We start from the raw sequence: 21,877 nt of genomic DNA on the forward strand, positions 1-21,877 counted from the left end.
GGCTTGAGGGCACAGAGTGGAAGGGAAAGCTCTCTCCCATGCTAAGTCCCAAATGAGAAGAATCTCTGAGGTTTGCAGCAGACTTGTGAGCTTTGTCTTCCAGTTTGTCTGCGCCTTCTGTTGAAGACGATGGTCCGAAGTTGGTTCGGCAGGGAAGTCTCAATAGAATTTTGAAGCAGTTTTTTCTGCTTTGCAAAGTGTAAAGCTCAGATATCTGGACTGCTTTTGCAAATGTAAAATTCCGTCTCAAAAATTTCAGAGGAAAAGATAATTTATAATTTTTCTTGTTCTTACAGGGGAAAACTCAGCCAAGATGTCTGCAGACTAAAAATAATGTCTTGCAACTTCATAGTGACTTTCACTGGAGGCTCTCCAGATATTTTGCTAACATGAATTAATGAAATCCCAAAATATCCCTTGCAGCCTAGTATTTTTTTTATCCTTGTTTTACAGGTGAATTAATAAATGGATGAAATTCTGAATGCCTCAAAGGCACTTGAAAAGCATCAGTAGGACCAATATTTCTCCTTTAAAGCTTGAAGTAAAGCAACTAATAATCAAATTTACAGTTATACTGTGTTTTCTGATGTCTTGTGGGGTTAGTTGCTTTTCAGTTCTTAAATGCTTCCTTTTCCCAACTTGTCAAGAAATGTAAATATCCCTTATTGCACTCAGATAATAAAACAAGATAGCTAGATATTTTATCTTTATTTCTATTTTGTGACCAACTTACATTTGGTATGTCAGTTATCCTCAAGACTTCACCATCCAATCCAGTTTGCACTTAACTCGGAAGCGTGGCTGCTTGCTCTTATCTAAATTCAGCCCACTGGCAAGGGCAGATAGGCACACAAATACAACAGTAAATAAGTTTCTGAGCAGGGCAGTTACCACTGGAATTGCTTAAGCATCAACCAGAAGCGCCAAGACTGGTAAAAATGCTATCTCAGGCTGGCAAATGTGCCACGTTTGCTGCCCACAGCAGAGAGTCTGTGGAGAGTTGGTGCAGCACCTTTGGGCTGCCAGAGAGGAGTGGTAGGGAACGTGTAGGAGTGAAGCAGAGAGAATGAAAGTGCCTCAGGGGATGGAGGGTGAGAAGGAGACAGTGTAACAACTTCTACAGACTTGTGAGCTTCCAAAAAAACTGCCAACGCTGGAGTATGGAAGATAATTTTAGGTCCGTTAACAAAACTTCCAAAAGATACAGGGCTTCAGACTGGTAGTTCAGAGGTAGACTGACTTCAAAATAAACAGAAAAGCAGATGGATTTTTTAAAATTTTTTTTTTACTCAGACCAGAGTAGGCTTTTGTAACAACATAAAACTACGGTTTTATTATTTGCTGCTACTGTTGCAAAACTATTTGATTTTGGAAGAAGGTGAGCCTCAGGCACACTTTTTAGCCTTGCAACTGAAAATTTGGCTGCTGTTGCCTGGATCAGATCATTTAATTTGCTGAACAAACCTTTACAACCACGCTGTTTGAAGTACATAACTGTATGCATACAGTTATGTATGCAGACTTGGCTCAGTTAAAGATACGAGAAACTTGTCAGGACAGCCAGCAAGTCATTGGAGGCATAAATATTTTACCATCAGTAAGGAGAAGACAACCTGACTGTCCAGGTCAAATGCACAGTGCTCAGGAGATAGAAGATTAGGCTAAATATTATAAAGACTTTCAATGCAACCTTTCCAGATTCTTGAGAACCTGTGTATCAGTTTGTTTTGTGATAAAGATCAAAAGATGAGGGATGTTTAGTGTGGAGGGGGTTAGTTTGGAGGGGATTGTTTTGGTTTGATTATTTTCTTGTGATGTATGGAAAGTAGAAAACGCTATCTGATAACACTGTATTCCTTGGAAGCATGCATAAGGCTGTTGATACTGACTCCATGTGTGTACATGACTTTGCTGCAGCTCGTGTGGAACACAACGGAAGAGAATATGTGTCAGTCACTTTGTCAACCAGAGACTTTTGTTCTGGATCGGTTTGTGAAATGTAAGCTGAAGGAAACCTATTGTATTGTCTTTAACATTGACCTGGTTTTGTATTTAGAAACTTTCTGAAGTACCTTTCAACAGGCAGGCCCCAGGTTTCAGGGCAACATGTGCTCTTCCCCAGTTAAAGACTTTACAGTGGTAGCAGCACCATCTTATGTAGATTTTTCTCTTTGTAATATAGACAGAAGGCTTAGCACTGCACTTAGGGATGATTAAACATACCTCGGACTGATACAGGACTAGAAAATTGTGTTCAGCAGCAGCTGATGTTGAGTGTAATGTGGCTTATTGCATGAAACTGGGGAACATAAATCAGGCTAGAGCTGAGGTAACTAGGGGGGCACACACATCAAAACTGGTTGGCTAGAGTTCGGAAGGAGTATGGGCTGCAAAGAAAACTTTTGACAAAACTTGTGAAGCAAGCTGAAGCAAGCTAGCAGTTGTGGTATCATGCACAAGATCATCTGAGACCACAGGTTTCATTTTGGCAGTTAAGCCTTTGTCTATGGATGGGAACTTCTGTGAAATTAAAGAAGATATTAGACTGATCAACTGAGGTTGTTCCCACAGTAACAATAATCTTAACGTGCTTCTTAGCTTGAATAAGCATTACAGGAGATTTTGTCTAGTATTGTATTCTGTGTGACAGGGGCTGTGCTGCTTTTATCATTTTGCCTCTTGCTGATGGCTTGTGTAGGAATGAATATTTTGTGCAGCTCCCTGCTGCAACCAGCAGTGTGTGATGTGACTGGTGCTAAAATCCCCTGAAAATAAAAGCCAGCTGAAGAGCTGTGATGATGGGAAGAGTGAGGCACTTATCCTACCTACCTTACATAGCTGTTGTACTGCAAAAGAGTCTTTTTTTTTTTTTTTTTTTTTCTCTGAAAGGGCTTATCATCCTCCACTTACTACAGAGGAAGCTCAAGTGCCGAGCTTGGACGAGGCAGTCAGCTTTCTGATGGCTAAAGTTCAGTCAGACAAATTCCATGGTCAGTGGTGGAATTTACATTATTTTGTTTGTTCACAGTTAATGTGTGTTCTGTTCTCTTGACAAGGGTGCAGCTGGTCCTTAAAAGGAGAAAGGCAATTGCTTGTTTGCCTGAGGCTGGCTACTGCCTTCTGGATTAGTTGGTACCCTCAAGGGGAAAGAGGGACCATCTCTTTCATGACAGCAGCGGAGCATGGAGAACTGCAGAAGAAAAAAGCCTCATGAGTGCAGGGTGGGGAAAACAGAGATGGGGAGACCAAGTCAACGTAAAGCCTTAAGAAAGAGTGATGAATGAGGAATGCCAAGAAGAGAAAGGAGCAGACGCGCAGTCAGGGCTTGGATAGAGAAGGAAAACAAGGTGTTTTACTGCGGACTTAGAGGGGACTGTGCAGAGTTTTGTTGCAGCCCAAGAAGCCCTCTGAATGCTGCTGGCCTGGAAGCAAACCTAAAAGAATGAACCTGCCCTGGGACCACACTGTGGGTGGGAGAGAGTTTGATCACAAACTCTCTTATTTTTATTCTGCTTCACTCAAGAGGACCAGTAACAAATTTTCAAGGTTCCCTTGTTCTAGTTCATGCCCACATAGAACAAAGTTTTAGGCTGTAAAAGTTCTTTTGTTCTTGGTCCATTCAGAATTTGTGCTGTTTCCCACTGGGGAGGGAGGGAATGGTTGCTGCACAGAGTCAGTGGTCACCTCTTTGGCTTTTCCTTGAATGTCATTTAAACAACAAAGCATGCAGAAATGTTTAAGGGCAGTGGCCTTTCAGCCTTTCTAGATACCAAATTAAGTATTCAGGGCAGGTGCTTTTAAAAACCTGGTCAGATTTTCTTGAAATCTGCAGTTTTGGGTGGAATACATGTTACTGTTCTGTATAACTTCCCATCCAGCCTGTGAAAAAACAGCCATTTGAAGGAAAAGCAGTTAATGAGCTTTGCTCATGAGTATGTTTATGATTTTTCAGTCTGATTTTGACATATTACTGGCATTGGTGACATTTTTGTTTCCCTTAACTTGTACAGAAATAGAAAGATTTTAGAATGTGCCAAGTACTTCATACAGGCAGTATTGCACTGGGCACAGTTATGTGATAGAGAGAAACATGAAATATGTGCATCTGTATCTTGTGTAGGACAAGGAACTTCAAAGGGCTAGCTGTAGATCAAAGCCCAGCCTGTGAGGTGTGATCAAATAGCCTGCTGAATAAGACCAAAGAGGATGAAGCCTTTTGGTACAGCAGCCATGGTTTGTTTTGCCGCAGACAGTGTATTCTTTATGTGAGGTGTGAGTTCATGGCATCCCCATTTACACATGCACATGAAGTTCCAGCGCACACTTGTTACTCTCCTCTCATGCATATGGTAGAGCTGTAACTGCTCTTAACTCCTCCACCATCCCACTCTCAACTTCTTTCAAAAAGTTTTTGACAACCAGTACACGAAACACAAACACCAGAAACTACACTCAGCAGAAAGCTTAGGAAAGATGTTTAAAAGGGGATGGAGGGGTGTGGGGGAACCAACCCAAACCCTATATTTATATTTGTATCTCCCTGTTGTTGCAGCTGAGGCCTTATAAATAAAATGCTTGGCAAACTTCCTGTCGTGGAGAAGAGGAGTGTACATTAATATGTGCTGTGAGGAATAAGTTCTGTAAGGAACTCTATTCCTCCTTCCCTGAAACGTTCCCAAGATTTCCAGCGATACGTACACAAGGATACCTATATATGATCCATAGAGCTCTTTGTATCTCTGTCATTTACAGAGGTCTTGTTCCCTGAGGGTTCCTCAATGGTGTAGTAAGAAAGCAGCAGAATAGTAAAACTTTGGAATTGACAGTTATTGACCTTTTTTGGCTATGTAAATATAACCAGAGACTGCTTTACCTCTTGTCCTGTTTGTTAACTGATGGTAAGAAAGGTTTATTTAGATTCTTATTAATCAGGTGCTTATAATGTAAAGTGCTGGAGTACCTACCTTTGTGTACAGCTGATCAGTTTCAGGAGGGGAGGAGAATGCTTAGCAACCTGCATTGAAAAATTGAAGGAAGAACAGGAGATTGTGTACTGCAGCAGTAGGAGCTTTTGCCAATGTTAGTGAGAGTGAGTCCGAGAGAAGAAACATGAGGTCTTTTGTTACCAATTTGTGAAGTAGAAATGAGAGCTTAGGACAAATGATAAGTCAGGAGGCCAGAGTTGCTTTTAAAGAAAGAAAGAAAACAAAAACAAAAAAAAAGAAAAGTGGGTTTGGTGAGGAAGATGGGTCAAGGGAAAACTTGGGAAAGTTTCATAAGAAGCAGAATTTTTGGACTTGTTGGAGGATGGAACAGTTTGAGCAAAAGAGTTTCATGGATAGGAAATAAACAGCGTATGAAATACCAAGCTTTAGCTTTTTTTATCTGAGCTGTTTCTTGCTGAACTGTTTCCAAAGGTTTCATAGCCACAATAATTTTTTCTAGTATGCCCAAACTTTCCTTAAAATAATTGAAACCCTAGTGCTATTGCTGGCTTCCTGACAGCTAGTTGTTAGCGGGATCAACAGTTGTTTCAAGGAAGGCTTGATTCAAGTGTCACATAGCTGTAGTTAACTGGCATGTGACTTTTGTTTCTCCAGCAGACTTTCTTATCGCAGGCCTTTAATGAGGACCATGTAGAGGAGGGTTTTTTTTCTCCTTGGGGAGGTTTTTTTTTTTAAAGTGAAATTCTTGAACTTTCCTCTGAAGCAAAATTTGTTTGACGTTGAGTGTATCTTATTCAAATATCCTCGACATCCATATCCAAAGATCCTTATGACCTGTGATGTACACACAGTAACAATGGGGAACTGAAACTTCTTGTAGCATGTTTTGAGTTAGGCACACTCCAAGCACTAAAGCAGTTTAATTATCCAGGTGGGTAATAGATCACCATAGGTAACAGATCTAGGTTACTAGGTAACAGATCACCATAACTGTTAATTGTTATTGCAGAAAAATATCTGGGACTTGCTGGGCTAAGAGAAAATCTTCTCCTTAAGGTCCAATTGTCTTAGTTTAGAAATGAGACATGACAAGTGGGTGAAGCTGGAAAGTGGCTAAAGGGTGTTTTCAGATAATGCTCTTGTGAGGTCTTTGGGGACTAGCTTAAACCATTCACTGCTATCCCAGAAGAGAGTGTGCATCATGCGAGTGGTTCTCAACTGTACCTGTGCAAAGTTTTCCAGGTCAACTAAGAGCCACTACTGAAGTCACTTTGAACCCATTTGACACTGAAAGTTAAGAAATGCTTGGACAATCCTGTCTGGTGACTCGGCTGCAGGGGCAGTAACCTCCAGCCATGACACCCAAACAAACACCTGGGAGTGGCACAGTGAAACTGTGCTGGCCACTTCCAAAGTGATTACACCCTAATGTGCCCAGTGCCTTTTCAGAAAGGGGCCAATGTAGGCTCTGTTGGCAAGGAAGAGTGCTTTTTTTTATTCAGTAGTTGTAGTGTGAGCTTGTCATCGGCCTGTCCCCTCACAGGCAGCAGTGCTCAGGACACACTTATAGAAGAATGTCCAGAGGGTTTTAGGGAGGGAAAACTGGGTTAATGCCATCACCACTGAATTTTAAAAGGAGGCACACTGTGCATGAGATAGGCTTGAAGAAGAGCTTCAGGGTGTTGGGAAGAGGCCAACAAGGTGTAGCACAGTTGGCATAGGAAAGGGATTAAAAGACAACACTGCAAGGTGATAGCACAGACAAGTACAGCAGGACTGCATTATGCCTTGAAAGAAAGAGCATAGTGGAGGGGAGAGCCAATGAAGGCAGTCCTCTGCAGTATAAGATGGGAGATACATCACGGAAAAGAGGTAGGGGAGGAACATTATCTCGGGACCAGAGTGTATCTGCTGTAGTAAGAGAAACACTCTGAGAGGCCAAGGAGGTGTTTGGCATTGTAGATGGAGAAGAGTATTGAAATGTCAACTTCAAAGTACAGAGAAAGATGGAGAGAGAGTTTGGACTGATCCTCAGAGGGGATTAGATGTTGGCACTGGTCACGGTGTCAGAGAAGCACCACAGAGCAGAAGACCAAGAGGCTGTTCAGTAGCTGGGCTTCACAAATGCCAGGTTCTGAGGCAAGTAGTTCAGTGTTAGGGGAGGCAGTCTGCAAGGTGGTGCGCTTGTGTCTGGTGACTAAGGACAGCACGTTCTGTGCTTGAGAGCTGCAAAGGTGTTAACATGAGCTAATTGTATTAATACAAGTGCCAACAAGGTGTATCTGTAATATGAAGGGTCCTGCGTTTCACTCAAGGTGGCTTGACTGACCCAATTTCAAGCAGTTAGTTTTCACAATCTTGGTCTTTTTTTTTCAACAGTTGTGTGTGTGTGTGTGTGTGTGTGTGTGTGTGTAGTGCAAGCTGGAATTTTCCTCTTCATTTTCTTTTATAGCATACTGCACATACTAATAGCACAATAATGTTTTACTTTATAAGACTCTATTGTGTCCATGATATAAAGGAACAGTGTGACAGTGTGGTTCACAAAGGTCTTTTGGTTTTCTTGTGTTTAATAGGAAATAGCTCGTCATCTCCGACCTGGAACTCTGCGTGCTGTCTTTGGGAAGAACAAGATTCAGAATGCTGTCCACTGCACAGACCTACCTGAAGATGGACTTCTGGAGGTAAGACAGACATGTACTTTTATATCATAGGAAGTTTTAAAGTGAGAATCTGCATTTGACACTGGTTTAAACTGTTGAAGTGTTTTATATGTGGAGTAGCTGTTGTGGAGACCAGTGATCAACTAGAAACAAAAGCAAAGAGTTTATTAAGGGGCATTTAACTTGGTTAATTCTGATACTGTAAAAAATTCATCCATGTGGTTTTCAAGTGAATATAGTACAATGAAGAATTTAATGCAATGAAAGTCAAGAGTCTTCTATTTGGCTGAATGTGTCTTTGGGACTGGATATCAGCACCTAACAGTCCTTCTGCAGGGACACCTTCTTAGCCCTTTCTTGGCTGACCATCATGACTCCTGATCTGGATTGTCTCTACAGTGAGCTTGTGTGGGGCTTGGAATATTACAGGCACTAGGGATTCAAATTCTCCAGATAGGGTCCAGGTTTATTTGTAGACAGTCATAATTATGCACATCAGTTGGTATTTCCTCTGTTTTATATTAACTTACTAATTATTAATTGTTTTGGCTTTGCATGCTTACATTAAACTCCAATAAAGTGGGAAAATGTTAAATTAAGGGAGTTTGTAAAGACAGAAGTACTCACTATGACAACCAGAACAAGCTCACTCAATTCCATGCCTCAGAACTAAGGTCTGTACAAGGGGGTTGAAGCAGTGTATAAGCGTATCTTGGATGGATCTCTGCATCAATGCAGATGTTTTTCCAGCGCATGCATACCTTCTGTTTTACTGTCTACGTGTATTTGTGAGTGTTTCGTTGTCAGACTATAGCAGAATGATGGAGCAGCAAGAGTTGTCCTAGCTGGGATAATTTTGCACTGCCAAAATGGTGTTTTCATTGAGCAGAGGAAGCCCGAACTGCGTCACTATCTCCCTTCATGAAATAAAATCAGATCTGTGAGTTAAAGGGCTGTTTGCCAGGAAATTGAATCTAGTTTAAGGAATAGACTGGTGAAATTCAACACTGAGAATGGCAGCCAGTATCAACAAAGTTCCAGCTTTTTAAACCATTTCCAAGATGTCATTAAATGTTGACAGCTTCTAGTTTCTGCCCAAAGGGACTGGATTTAAACAAGCAAACAGGTATTTGTCACCAAATGCCTAAAAGCCCTCAGTCATGGCTTTTCAGTGGCAGCAGAAAAAAAGGCATAGCCTGCAAGGGAAAAATGAAAGTCTCACCAACACTCACAGAGCATTTTAGTACTTCAGCAGAATTCTCTCTCTCTCTTTCTTGTCCACAGTCTGTCTCCTTTATGCTGGTGCAAAGCAGGTATAACCCCATTTTGCTGATTGCTTAAATTGAGTTTACAGCTACTTTAAGTGAGGTGGGTGGGACAAAGCAGTTGAATTGCTTCTCCAAAACAAAAATTGAGACAAGTTCTTTCTCAAGGTCTCCACTACATGTGTTTGTCCTTTGAATCCTGTAGCTGAATCATAAACTAATTTCTTGATCTAGTATTACTCTGACTACATACTTTGCAGTTTCCATTGCAGACTGGTCATTTTAACAGTCATTTATTGATTGCATATTTTTTGGAGAGGGGTCTAAAATCTTTTTTTACTGTAGGCATAATTGTACACAGAATGTGGCTCTTCATCTGTACTTTCTTTTATTAACAGTCCAGATTAAGCCGGCACTTGTAAAGGACATCGGTCAATGTTCTTTAATGAGTAAATAAAGCAGTTTCATTCTTCTTGTCTGGCAAATAAGCATTATAATGTAAACAATAGAAACCTTTTTACTGCTAACACTTTTAATTCTTGGAGTATCTTTAGATCTGTGTTCTGTAAGAAATGTAGTTGCCTGAAAACTTAGGTAAGCAAAACAAAAATAACCTCTGGATTTGCTTAAGTGCAAGGGCTTGTCACAACTGATGAAAAAGAAATGATACTGTATACACAGAGGTCATCCTTGAGAAGGACTTTTTCCTCAGTGAGCTTTTCTGTGAGAGAAGCTTAAATCCAGTCACAGAGGTCTCATTTGCTGGCAAGCAGAAACCAGACCTTTCCCCCCACCCTCAGCCCCAATAACTGTAACAGCGCTGTACATGCTGGGCTAGAGCCGAGTGACTGTGGCATGCAAGACAACCATAGAAGGAAACTGAGCCAGACTAACATTTTTAAGAAGTGTGTTGTTCACTAAATGGTAGTGAATATTTTCATTTTTTAATGGGTAACTGAATACTTTAATAAACTGAGTTTACAGAGCAATTATTCCCAGCCTCAGAGGAGGTGAATTTAGAGATAGGTAATGCCCTTGTCATTGAGGAGAATGAGCTTGGCTATGTTGGCACAGTGGAACTCACTTCTTTCGATATGGAGTTAGCATGTATTCCTTACATCCATGTTCTGGTAGGAGATGCTGCTGTTGCTGAGATGTTAATGCTGCTGTTGCTGAGATGTTAATGCTGCTGTTGCTGAGATGTTAATGCTGCTGTTGCTATAAAAGCTTTACAGTATCATTGCAGAACAACTGATTAGTAGAGCAGAAGTCTGGAGTAAAGTTTGGAGAGAAATCTGACCTACTAGATTTATACTACAAAGGTGAAGGGTCCTTTTTAAAACCTCAAAGAAAATTAATTCATCCCTAGCAGTCTCTTTCCTTTCTTCAGGTGGCATTGTTTTTTATACAGTGTTAATACCCTGCTACAGTTACTAGCCAGTATAGCTCCAAAAACCAGCCTATATGCAAATTCTTGCACTCCTGTTTTGCTGATGAAAGGTGAGTTTGGCAATCTGAATTCAGGCACAAGAGTTAGGAACTCTAGAGTTTCATTTCTAACTCTGGTGCTGATTTTAGCTGAGCTTGGCTAAGCCACTTTTCAAATTTTGGCATGAAAGTGTTTGGCTCCGTAATTCTGTATGAAGATATTCTGATTTATATTTCTCTTCTCCAAATAAAATACCAAATGCAACAAATTTTAGAAAGCAAACTGCAGAATCATTATTACAAATAATGAAACAAAATTTCTAACACTTTTTCCCCCCCAATTCCTACTATATATATTGTGGTGGGGTTTTCTGAGGGGTGGGTTCATTGGTTGGTTTTGGTGTTTTGTGGGTTTCTTTTTGGTTTGGGTTGGGTTTTGTTTCATTGGTTTTGGTTTGGGGTTGGTGGTGGTTTGGTTGGGTTTTTTTTGTTTGGTTTTTTTTTGGGTGGGTTTTTTTTTTTTTCCAGAATAGGAAGTAGCTTATTTACTCTTCTGAAACCCTGTAAGCTTTCTTGGAGATAGGGTACTGTGATGTAAGCTTTCTGAAACTCTTGGTGAACCAGAGAGGTGGGCCTCACGGAACTGTTACAGCCCAAAAGCAGGCAGAGCGGGTCTGATACACCATGAATAAAGATGTTTACTGCCTTTGATTCAGAGCTTCTGTACAACCTTGACCATGTTTGATGGCTGAATCATCCTTTTCCAGAGGTTCCCATTTCCCTCCTTAGAGGTCTGAGGGCTGCAGAGTGGAAGTCCCAGCATCTCTGAGCCTGAATTGAGCCCAGTGGGTTTGTACAAAGAAAGCCTTAGCTGTGTCTGTTTGGCTGGTGTGTGGAGTACTTATGCTGTTAATGCTAAAGCAGCTTATTAGAGGTCCCTGCCACAGTCCCGACTCTGTTGTGGTCGCATGTTCTGTGTGCACATCTGCAGGGTCAGCAGTGCCCAAAGGACCTTGGAGGCGAGATGGTCAAAGGGACTGCTGCTGTTGCCACCGTGTGAATGGGAAGCTGAATAGGATGGTCTGTGTGTTAATTGGTTTTGTGACTTTTGAACTTCCAGAACCAAATGGAGATGGAAAGGGGAGATAGCTGGTTGACCTACTGGCCTATCAGGGGCCTTAAATGCACGGTATTTATGAAAGCACAATAAAGGCATGTTCCTGTGTAGAAGGGAACACACTGGTGCTTTCCTGAGGACTCAGGTATCCTTAGTGCCAGACACTGCTTATCTTAAGATTTCTCCACCCTTCTCTGCAGTTTTCATCACCCACAGTTTAAGATCTAACTGAAATTTGAAAACTGTTTGCAATGGCAGCTGCTGTCTGATTGTCCACAAATGGAGACTTCTTACAGGAGATGAGATAGGAAATTGAGGGCTTAGATCAAATGCTTTCTGAAGTTAATAGCCAAACTCTAGGTGACATTGGTGGTTCAGACTTAGTTGACCGTCACTAGGAAGGGCAAGGTAGTGACCTTTCTCCCAAAAATCATGACCAAGGAGTACTTGGAGGAAAGGAGAGAGAACAACACTGTCTCAGGAACAGCAAGGACTAATTAACTAAATAAGGGTCAGCTTGTGCACCTAGTTTTAGAACACTATATTTAATTAATGTAGTACAGCAGTTTTTCAATGTTTTTTTGCTAGACCTCTTTTCCATGGACCTGGGAAAAGGAAAGTTCACTTTTAATCTTAAAAAACCCTCAAACAAAGAAACAAACAAACCCCAAAAGCAAATACCAGCACTTGCTCCCACCAGTTTGACCCTTAACTCCTGTCTTTGTTCTACAAACTACTTCATGTTTTAGGCAGTGACTAAAGCATACCAGAATTAATGAATAACTCACTTTGGCTCAGGAGAGGAGGGGAGATGCAGTTGAGCCTAAAATGCAACTGGTCACAATGGAAAAAGAAGTGTATTTTCAGTTGTAAAGCTGTACCTGCTTCTTTTATTCCTAGTTTAGTGATACAAGAGGAGGGTGAATATTGCCGTGAAGCTTCTTGGATGAGCTCTTTGATTTACTGGGTCAGACACTTATTTATTTACTTCATAGACTTGTGTGTCCTTGTATCAGTACAAAATGTATTTTCATAAGTGACAATGGATAGACACAAACAGCTCAGAACAGTCTGTTTCCTCAGCCTTGTCAACAGTTTCCCGTTTTAATGGGGAGAGGAAAGGAAGGAGGAAGTAGGGAAGGCAGTCTCATAGTGATGGAGTAGTTATGAGATTATGTGGTTTCATGAGTGAAGGCTAAAGCAGGAGTTTCTTAATTTTTCTGATCCTCTGATGTTACATAGGGGACTCATTCAGAGCAGGGGTTTGCATTTGTTTCCCACATCCAAGGCAGGTACTGCTCTACCTCTTGTCAATTTTTTATTTATTTATTTTATATAAAGCAGATACTATTTGGAGCAAGCAAACAATTACAGTACTCACCTGCATTCCTGTACCCTCTGAGTCAGGTAGAGCAAGGACTGGAACATGCGTGTTTTATATGTCAAGTGCGTGCTCTATTTAACAGACTAGAGACGGTTTTGCATTTGTGTCTTTCATGTACACATGGTGAAAGATGATTCTGTTTCTCAACTCACTGTCTTTGACCTGAGGAACGTTTCTGATAAATATCTTGTTGAAATAGAAGCTTGCAAACCGTTGGATCTGATGAATCATCATTCTCTAGGCAAAACAAGTTTCCTTGAAATTAGTCATTCCTGGACTAGTTTTAATTGAAGCACTTGATACAAAGTATTGTGGCTTCCAGACTTCATGGTTTATGTGCCTCCTTAAAGAAGCGAAGGCAAATTAAAAATCAGTCAGTGAAGGCCTTATTCACATCACTGGAAGTACAGTGAGTAAAACTTTCCACAGGAGGTGGTGCTGTACACACACTTCAGTTCATTGGGTCTCAAGTGGCTGACTACCTTTCAGATTATGCAGGAATCCGCATAATCTGCAACCATAAAAAAACCTGGTAGCCTAGACCTGCAGTTACAACAAAACCAGTATTTCTGGGTTTTGGCACGCTCTGCCTGTAAATTGTTGCTCATACGGTGCGGTTCAAGGTGGTTTTCTCTGTGAGCAGTTCCATAAGGGCATTTGTACTGCAGCAAAATACTCCAGGGATGGTAGACTGCACACATCTGGGGTGACCTGAAAGGTCTCTCCACTTAGGTGCAGCCTGCTGTGTCTGAGCCATCCACACTAGCTTTATATTCCTATGCCAGGGTGTGGGCAATCCGTCAGTCTCATGGGGTTTCTTTGCGTAATTAAAAAATGCTTAATAGTCATATGTATATATGTGTGTGTGTACTTATACATAGAGGGAGAGGATGCTGCTCTTAGTAAGATATGCATGAAGAAGGATTTGCTGTGAGGTGGGTAAAAATTGAGTTCTGGGTGAAATAACCTTCTCTCTGTTCCCAGGGAAGATGCTGTTATTAGGTGACTAATTCTTCTAGTGGACAATAACGTTACAGCTGTTGCTGGAGTGGGCTTACACGTGCCTTTGCCTGTTTGGTAGGCTATGTGAGAAACTGCAGAGGGGGGTGGGCTGTTGGGCCAGTTTTCGTGGGCCAACTGCCTCCTCAGTCTTGCGTCCCCATGGGTGCTCTTTCCACTGACTTCCCAGGGTGCTGCGTACATGCCTCCGCATGGCTGCTGGGTGCTGTCAGGCTCTGCCTTGGGCGTTGGGACCGTGGAGGGAAATGTGTCAGTTTGCAGTGTCACAGGCAGCTTTCCAGCCAGGCAGTAGCGAGGACCTCCTCGAGTATCATTTGCTGGCCTTCTCCCTCGCCTCGGAGCTATTTGTGGCATCCACAGACATGAAAATAACCTATTGAAGGGAGATGATTTTGCTGTTATCAAAGAAGAGTGGGATTTGTTTGTCTTCTGAGAGCTGTCGTGATGGTTGGTTTTTTTCCCTATCACTACTTTGAATTTCAGCTGTGCAGTGGTGTTCGGGAGTGAGGCTGGGGACTGGCAGACAGTGCAACGTACTGCTGGAAGCTCTTCTTTGCCTTGCTCAGCCTCGCACCAGTGAGACCGGCTTACAGTTTCTAAGGCATTTAAGCAAACAAGTAATATCATCTAGCTGTACAGATCAGCGGTGGTGGTCTGACGGACGGAGACTCGCACAAGTTCTGGCACTGGGAGTTCAGCTGGTTGGATCCAGCCTTGGGGAGGTGGGAGGTGATGTGGTAAGATAAGCAGTGACAGGATGGGCCAGTTCAGCAGATGTATTTTGTCCGGACAAGTGCTGTGGGCAATGAAACCCAGCATCGTTTTCCTCAGACTTGGTATTAACTAAATGCTCTGACAAGTGTTAAGAGCTGTGCTGCTCCTGGGCTTTTGGTGCAGCGTGTCTTCCACTTGCTAGAAGCCAGCTGTCCTTGGTCTGGCATTCCAAATAGTGCCCGGAGAAGCATGCCTTATGCCTCCTTTCCCTTTGCCTTTATTCAGGGAGGCTGGGGGGAGGGTGGTGTTTTAGCAAGCTGTTCAGGGTGGACGGGGGGCACTCAACTTGCAGCGAGGGCACACGACGAATGCTTCCCATAACCATTTCCGTAAGATCAGAGTCCTGTTACACAAGCACTCTGCTGGCTGCCAACTTGTGTTTTTCTGTTTGCTGCTTCCTTGCCTGCCCGCTGCCATTGACTCGACACATGGGCGTGCTGCGATGTGCTTGCTATCATCCACCCAAGAAATGCCTTTGTACCAGTAGTGAGCTGATCTGTGGGTTGAGGTTATAGTGCAACAGTTTAGGATGGAGGGCATCAGAGGGATGCAGCTCTGTTAAACTAATCTCTTTGGTGCATCGAGGTATAGCCCAAGCAATTTAATAAAGCATGTCAATGAGTAACTCTCAGAAGCGTCAATGTGCTTAGTGTGGAATTTGTGTGTGTCACACTCGGAACAAAGGTCTCCTGCATTGCTTGTTACCGATTAACTTGTCTGGTATTATGCAAGCTGCCTCTACCAGCTGAGAACTAACTCTCCCCATTCACAGGGCAGCGCAGCTTGTAAAACATTACACAGCAGAAGTGCATAGCATGGCAATGAACCTTTCACTGAGGGCATTTCAGCTGTACAGCATTTCCCTCAGGAGTCTTTAAAATATTAATAAAGAAGCCATTGTTTCACTCAGTCATACGGCAATTTTGCAATGAAGTCTTTTATTAGAGGCCCATACTGAGCTGCATAATCCAGGGTAAGATGCTTTTAATCATCTCCAATGAAAAGAAATAAAGAGTTGGAGTGTTTGGGTGAGGTTGGTTTTTGGCGGGGTTTTTTTGCAAGTTTTCATGAAAGCAGTAGCTATTTTTGTCCATCAGTTGGAAACTTCAGTCTCTCCTGATACAAAGCGATTTCTAGAGAGATCTGTCAGATAATGGTTATTATGATCCAAGTGCTTCTCCATTTTAACTTTCTGAGACTTTTTATTGAACAGCTGTGGGAACAGGTTGGAAAGAATCTGGAGTGTAGGAAAACTTCATCTTATTTGGTGGTGTTTTTGCATATCAGAGGATGTTAGCCAGCACTGGAATTCTGTCTCACAACGTTTCCTGATGCTGTATATATACTTGTACTGAGAATTAAGTCATATTTTTGCCTAGGACTATCTGAAGAGAAATTAAAATTAAAAATAGCAATAATAGAGGGATGGATTTTAAACATATGTTGGTGATTCCTTTTAAAAAAAAAAATTATGGTATTATTAGGTCACTTGCAGCCTAATTTTGAACATAGGTTGTATAATTATTATACTGGTGGGCCAGACAAGCAAACTAAACTAGAAACTTGTTTAAACAGAGTTGTGAAATAGTTCAGCTCTTGTGCTTCCACTTCTGGGTAAGATCCGAGGTCCAATTGCCCCTTGTTCTGCCAAGTCTGAGGTTTCTAAGTGCCAGAGAGAAGAAGTTAACAAGTGTGAACCAAGCAGCTCCCAAAGCTCTTTAAGTTTCACCTGATCCTGAAGGTAACCTACGTGATAAACAGGGCTTGGCTTTTGGCACGTGTTCGCGTTGCGCTGAGCAAGGTAATTTTGTGGAGGGGAGGTCAAGGCAGAGGGAAGGCGTGACACTTCCCGATAACTCATCTGAGGCCCAGTTTGTGTCTTTGAGGCTGCTGCCTTCTTTCTTTCCCTCAACGCGTTCTCACTTTGAACCAGGTCCTCTTTCCATTACCCCACTTCCTCCAGCGGAATCATAGCAACAATTTAGCTGCAACTCAGCTGCACATTGGGCAGACTACAGCAAAGAAGAGAAAAAAGCCCAGGGGAATAGCTTATACAGCAAAAGTAGTAAGGGGAGTAAGGGGACACTGTAGTTGCACAGTCACGTAGAAGCTCAGAATCTCCTTTCGTTTCTTGAGCAAGGGGTCCTGCAGCTTTTTGGGGGGTAAGAGAAGCACTGTTGTCCTGTAGCACACACTGCTGTGGGATGCAAATATATTTTTGCTGGGATTCCTATTATTGACCTCAGCCAGTTGCACCTCCCACCTCTCTCTCAGAGGTCAAATAGGCAAAAGATTAGCTATATCGATACTTTCTGCATAGGGTTTACCCCTTCCCTCATCCATGCAACCTTCTTGACTGACTACTGTAAACTAGCAGTAATTAAGAGGAGAATTTAAGTCAGCTATCTGCATACACGTGTTGAAATACATGTGGAACATGGGAGGCAAAACCCAAAGTCAAACATCTTAATATGGATAGAAGACTGTGAACAAGATTTCCTATCTCTCCTAGATGCTAACACCATGGGATATCTTGAGTTCAGAGTTTATCAAGTTCTAGAAAACACTTCTTCTTTCATAAGTACTAATAACTAATTATTCAAAGTGTAGTGTCATACCAGTATTGGTTTTGTGTTGTGATAATACCGAGAGCTTAGACACTGGTTGTGATGATCTTGTGCTAGCAGCTGTGCAAACCCAGAAAAAGATGGCAGCGGTCACCTGAAAGGGTGTTGGCTGTAGCCTAGGGCTCCTTCAAGTCACCGAGCATCTTTTGGGTTTCATTAAGAGCTGGATTCTCCCTCTTCCTCTTTGACCGTGAGTACATTGGCACGTAGGCAGGAATGATAAATCTACAAGTACGCTGAGATATACTGCGATACGTAGGCAAGTCTCTGAGCAAGAGGCAATTCTCTTCAGTGGCCAGAGCTGCTAAGTGGGCAAGTTGCCTTCTGTGTTGGTGTCAGTGATAGTTACTGCTGTTCTGCTGGGGAGAGGCAGTGTGCCGAGACTATCCAGCCACAAACCAGGAACTGAGGGCTTTCTCTGGCAGCTGCCTTAGTCCAGCTGTTGAATAGGAACTTGGTCACTCTGCTGTCAGGAGTCTAGTCCTGTCATGACGGTACATGGTTTAGCACACAGCAGGAGCGTTGAAATCACAGAGGGAGGGCTGCTGAGACCTGAAATGAACTCTTGGCCTTTTCATACTGACCCGTTCCACCGGGGAATGGAGCTTTCTAGATTCAGTGACATTGCTCAGAAGGTACTTTGAGCGCTGCGCTGGGGGAATTTATGCCATTAGTTTGGTGGGATGTTTCCTATCAGACCAGGGAGCCACAGTCTACACAGGGACTTGTGATGGTGCATGCAAGGTCCACTTGTGGACCAGGTGGTGCTTTTGGTTGATTGTTTTTTTCCAGGATATTTTGTCAGTCTTATCTGTCATAACTTTCACCCTGCTGCCAGGTGTAGCCTGTTGGGTCCCCTGGCCAAATAGTACCCTGCAGATGATCTTGGTTGCTCAGCAAGAGCTTTGAATGCTGGCTGCCTTCTGCTTCATTTATTTGCTTGTTGCTTCCATCCTTGCTTGCAATCCATGATGTGGGTGGAAACACGTTCTTGTTCTCTCTTCGTGACCACTTCCTTCTCTCTTGGCCATCATCTGGTAGCTCATGAGGACCCTGACTTTTGGTGCTCTCTGAGTAGGCTGGAGAAGCTTAGCTCAGTATTGGCAAGGAGCCCCCATAATGCCTGTGGCTTGTATGAACGCATCCAAAGCAGGCTTTCCTTGGATATTTCAGGTGCTAGTAGCAGAGGCCCTTTTCAGTGTTTTTATCCAGTGTTCAGGACATGTTTGCAGCTTGCATCAACATCTGTGGTTGTGTGCCTAGCGTCTTGTCTGTACCTAAGCTGACTGGTTCAAGGGCATCATAAAGAGCTCCACAGGAGCTCCCGATTTTGAGGCATGCAAGTGTTCCTCAAGATGAGCGTGAAGTGCAGAGGCAGCGAGCCTGGTGACTCAGTGAGCTGCTTGGGATCCTTGGGAAAGCAGTACTCGCTGTCATGTTGTAGCTTTTCACATGTGATGGGAGCCAGGACCTTTTTCTTTATTTCATTCCAGTGGCTCTACTAGGCCAGCAATCTCTTCTGATGGTGACCAAAGATGTTGCTAAAGGAGGAGCAGAGCTCCTGGTGGGAGAGTCCTGCACGAATATGTTCAGCCCGAGCTACTGAGCCATGGAGCGGGGAGATTCAGTGAACCTGTACCTTCTTATTAAATCTAGACGTATCTATACTTCAGAAATCAGTGGTCTGAGTCAGCACAGTATTTATGTATGATGTAAAAACAACACTTTGTTATTGTAAGTAAGGTTTTGGGTTCACTTACATTTCTTGTAGTGTTACAGAGTAAATAGCATAAAACTTGCTTTCTTGGTGTTTTGATTGTGCTGTAAGGAATTATTGTCTTGTCCTCTCATTTACATGCTGTTTGGAATTCAGATTTCTCTAATCTTTCATTTTATGGTAAAATTTCCAGATAGCTTCCCTTGCCCTTCTCTTTGACTGTATTTTTGTAGTTGATCACAACCATACGCAGTGTTTGAGGGGACTGTGTTAACAGCATGTAGCATAAAAGCAGAATGCACTCTGTTATCCTGTAGTGTTTCTTTAATAAAACCTTCCATTGAAAAGTTGGGGTTTTTTGGTGCATAGGGGGTTTTGTCCCAGTTATACTTAAATTAACTTGGACAGTTGAAGTGCAAGTGTACAAATTGTTCTGCCTTGGGCAGCCTGACCGGCTTATTTCTTACAGTGCGTGACGCTTGAGAGACAGGCAGGAGTGACTAACTTTCCTTTTTTTTTTTTTTTTTTTTTTTTTTTGAACAAACTGCCTGGGACTAAACCCTCTTCAGGTTCACGTGGGAGAATAATTCTTTATTTTCAGAACAAATAATAGAGTGACTAAGTAGACCCTCTTCTTTGACAACCGTTTTTATTTCTGGACAGCTTGTGGCTGCAAGGATGGTATGAATCCATGGGTTTTCCGTGTGTTAATCTAATGATTTAGTCATGTGAGTCAGCTGAGTGAACTGTAGCTGAGATGCATTTTAGGTGTTAGCAAGTGGGCTTGCTAACAGAGTTGGCAGCTTCGTGCTGATGTACAAATCAAGGTTAATGGGCAGAGAGAGATTTTTGGTTCCTCCTAGTGACCTCAAACTGAGAAAGCCTGTAAAAAATTGTAAGACCTAAGTGTTTAGGGAGAGTGTACTGATGCTGAAACTTTAGGTCAGCAAAGACTCTCTGGATCATGTGCCTAGATACCTATGCTGAACCAAGGAGACACAGTTTTGTGGTGGTTTTGGGGAAAGGGTACTGGTGAGCATCTGTCCAGCTGCGTGAAAGGCACCGAGATGACTGACAGGCTCTAAATGAATACAGGGATGAAAAAGCCTTCCATCTCCTGCCTGCCAATTTTGGTTCAGCAGAGATGAGGAAGGACTGAAACTGCCATCATCTTTCTGGTGACAGATGAGAAGTGAATCTGTGATCTCAGTGTATTTCCTACTAGTATGTCTCTCCGTCAGCCCCCTTGCTTCTGCCGCGAATGATACTAACAGGGTCTCTTATCGGAAACTGCCAGCCCAAGGGAACAAGGGGAATAGACTGTGAACATTTCTCAGCGTATTTCCTGCTAGTATGTCTCCCCATCAGCCCCCTTGCTTCTACCGTGAATGATACTAACAGCGTCTCTTATCGAAAACTGCCAGCCCAAGGGAACAAGGGGAATAGACCGTGAACGTTGAGGTACCCTTTCAGTGCTGGGGTTTTCTTTGAGGCAAGCTGTAATGCTGCCTGTGTGATATGCTGGTCCTGTTCACGATGTACCTTGGTCTGTCCTGTAGACAAAAGCTCTGACTCCAAAGCTGCTCAGCTGGCACCTCTCATCAGCACTGTTTTTTGCTTTGTTTTCTGAGCGGGAGGTGTCTGTAATTCTTACACTTGAAATCTTTAGGACACTTTGTGCCTGTGCTGGGTCCTGCGTTGTTACCAAGATCTTTTGGTCTGCCTTGGAAGACTGGCTGCCTCACTCGATTTTCTTCCCTTGGCTTTTGTTTTGTTTTGTTTTGTTTTTAATTTTGCCCAGCCTCTCCATGCTCTTAGGGCACACATTGTTCAGATAATAATCATTTGTGCTCAGCCAGGGCATTAGACTGGATTTTGTTACTGCCTGCTGTATTAAGTCCTGAAACTTTGCGGTAACGTGTGGAAGCACCCAGAGGGAGCGGCCAACTTCATTAATGCAAGTTTTGCAGAGTGTGTGTGACTGAAGCAAAACTTCATGGAACTGAAGCAGCTCTCAGCTCCTCCTCGGTGAAGCAGTTTATAGGGTCAGAGCCAGAAGGTCGCAGCTATTCACCCGTTATTACTTCCTGAGCATTATTGTTATTTGTCCCTGAACAGGAGCTACAGGAGGCATAGCCGCATACTGTAAAGCAGGTAGATGGTTCCTGGGATCTGTAAGGAGAGTACTGATGTTAAATTTAATCCTGTTTCATCCCTGGGAAGAAGTGAGCACACCTGAATGTTGACATCATAGGAAGGGTATTTGGGTCGCATCTGTGAAATGTGTTTGGTTGGTTTCAGATCAGTTCCTGGTGTGGTTTGTCCTCTGCCACCTTTGGGTCCTGTAAAGAGACCAGAGGTGTTGCTTGGCTCAGAGGAGCTGACCTTGCCCTAGGTCAAATGTGAGGCTTGTTGAGGTGTTCTGTACAGGCACAGCTCCCTTTTCTGTGGTTTACACTATACTCGGACCCTGCGAAAGACAGTAACTGTATTTCCTAAAATACAGACTGCTTTGGAACACCCATCTGGACACTCAGTGCAAGTACCTCCCAAGTCCTGGATCCCCTTGGAAAAGGACCTGGTGCTTTTAGAGTGGGGTTCTTCAAGCTCTCTCCAGCTGGGGCCTCATAAGGTGGGGGCACCCCACGCGTCTGTCTTGGTAGCGCTGAAATCCTTGGACTTGGTTCTTCTGCAAAACCCTGGATGGGATGTCTTGTGAGTGGGGTAACAGGTGGCCCTTCTTTCTGGTGTTTCTTGTCCAGCACTGCCATGCTCCCGAGGGTGAGGTTCTTGGAGAGAAGGATCCTTTCTGTGTACCCACAGAGATGCTAGCTCTTAACTGGTTTTACTAGGAGCTGGGTGGCAGCTGACCCACATCAAGATAATTATATATATAACAAGAACATACCAGCACCTGGTTTTGAACATTATACAAT

The 21,877-nt window shown here is 42.9% G+C and overlaps 1 protein-coding gene across 2 annotated transcripts in view; it reads left to right on the forward strand.

Annotated features, from left to right (window-relative positions):
- NME7 (NME/NM23 family member 7) overlaps nucleotides 1-21,877 on the forward strand; it is a 91,438-nt gene that overhangs the window by 66,552 nt on the left and 3,009 nt on the right. For both annotated transcript variants that reach the window (XM_049824431.1, XM_049824430.1), the window contains exon 11: nucleotides 7,523-7,630. In XM_049824431.1, the coding sequence (XP_049680388.1) occupies nucleotides 7,523-7,630 (108 nt within the window). The remainder of the gene's footprint in view (nucleotides 1-7,522; nucleotides 7,631-21,877) is intronic.

This window comes from Accipiter gentilis, chromosome 21 (assembly GCF_929443795.1).
Source record: "Accipiter gentilis chromosome 21, bAccGen1.1, whole genome shotgun sequence".
In the NCBI taxonomy this organism is placed as follows: Eukaryota; Metazoa; Chordata; class Aves; order Accipitriformes; family Accipitridae; genus Astur; species Astur gentilis.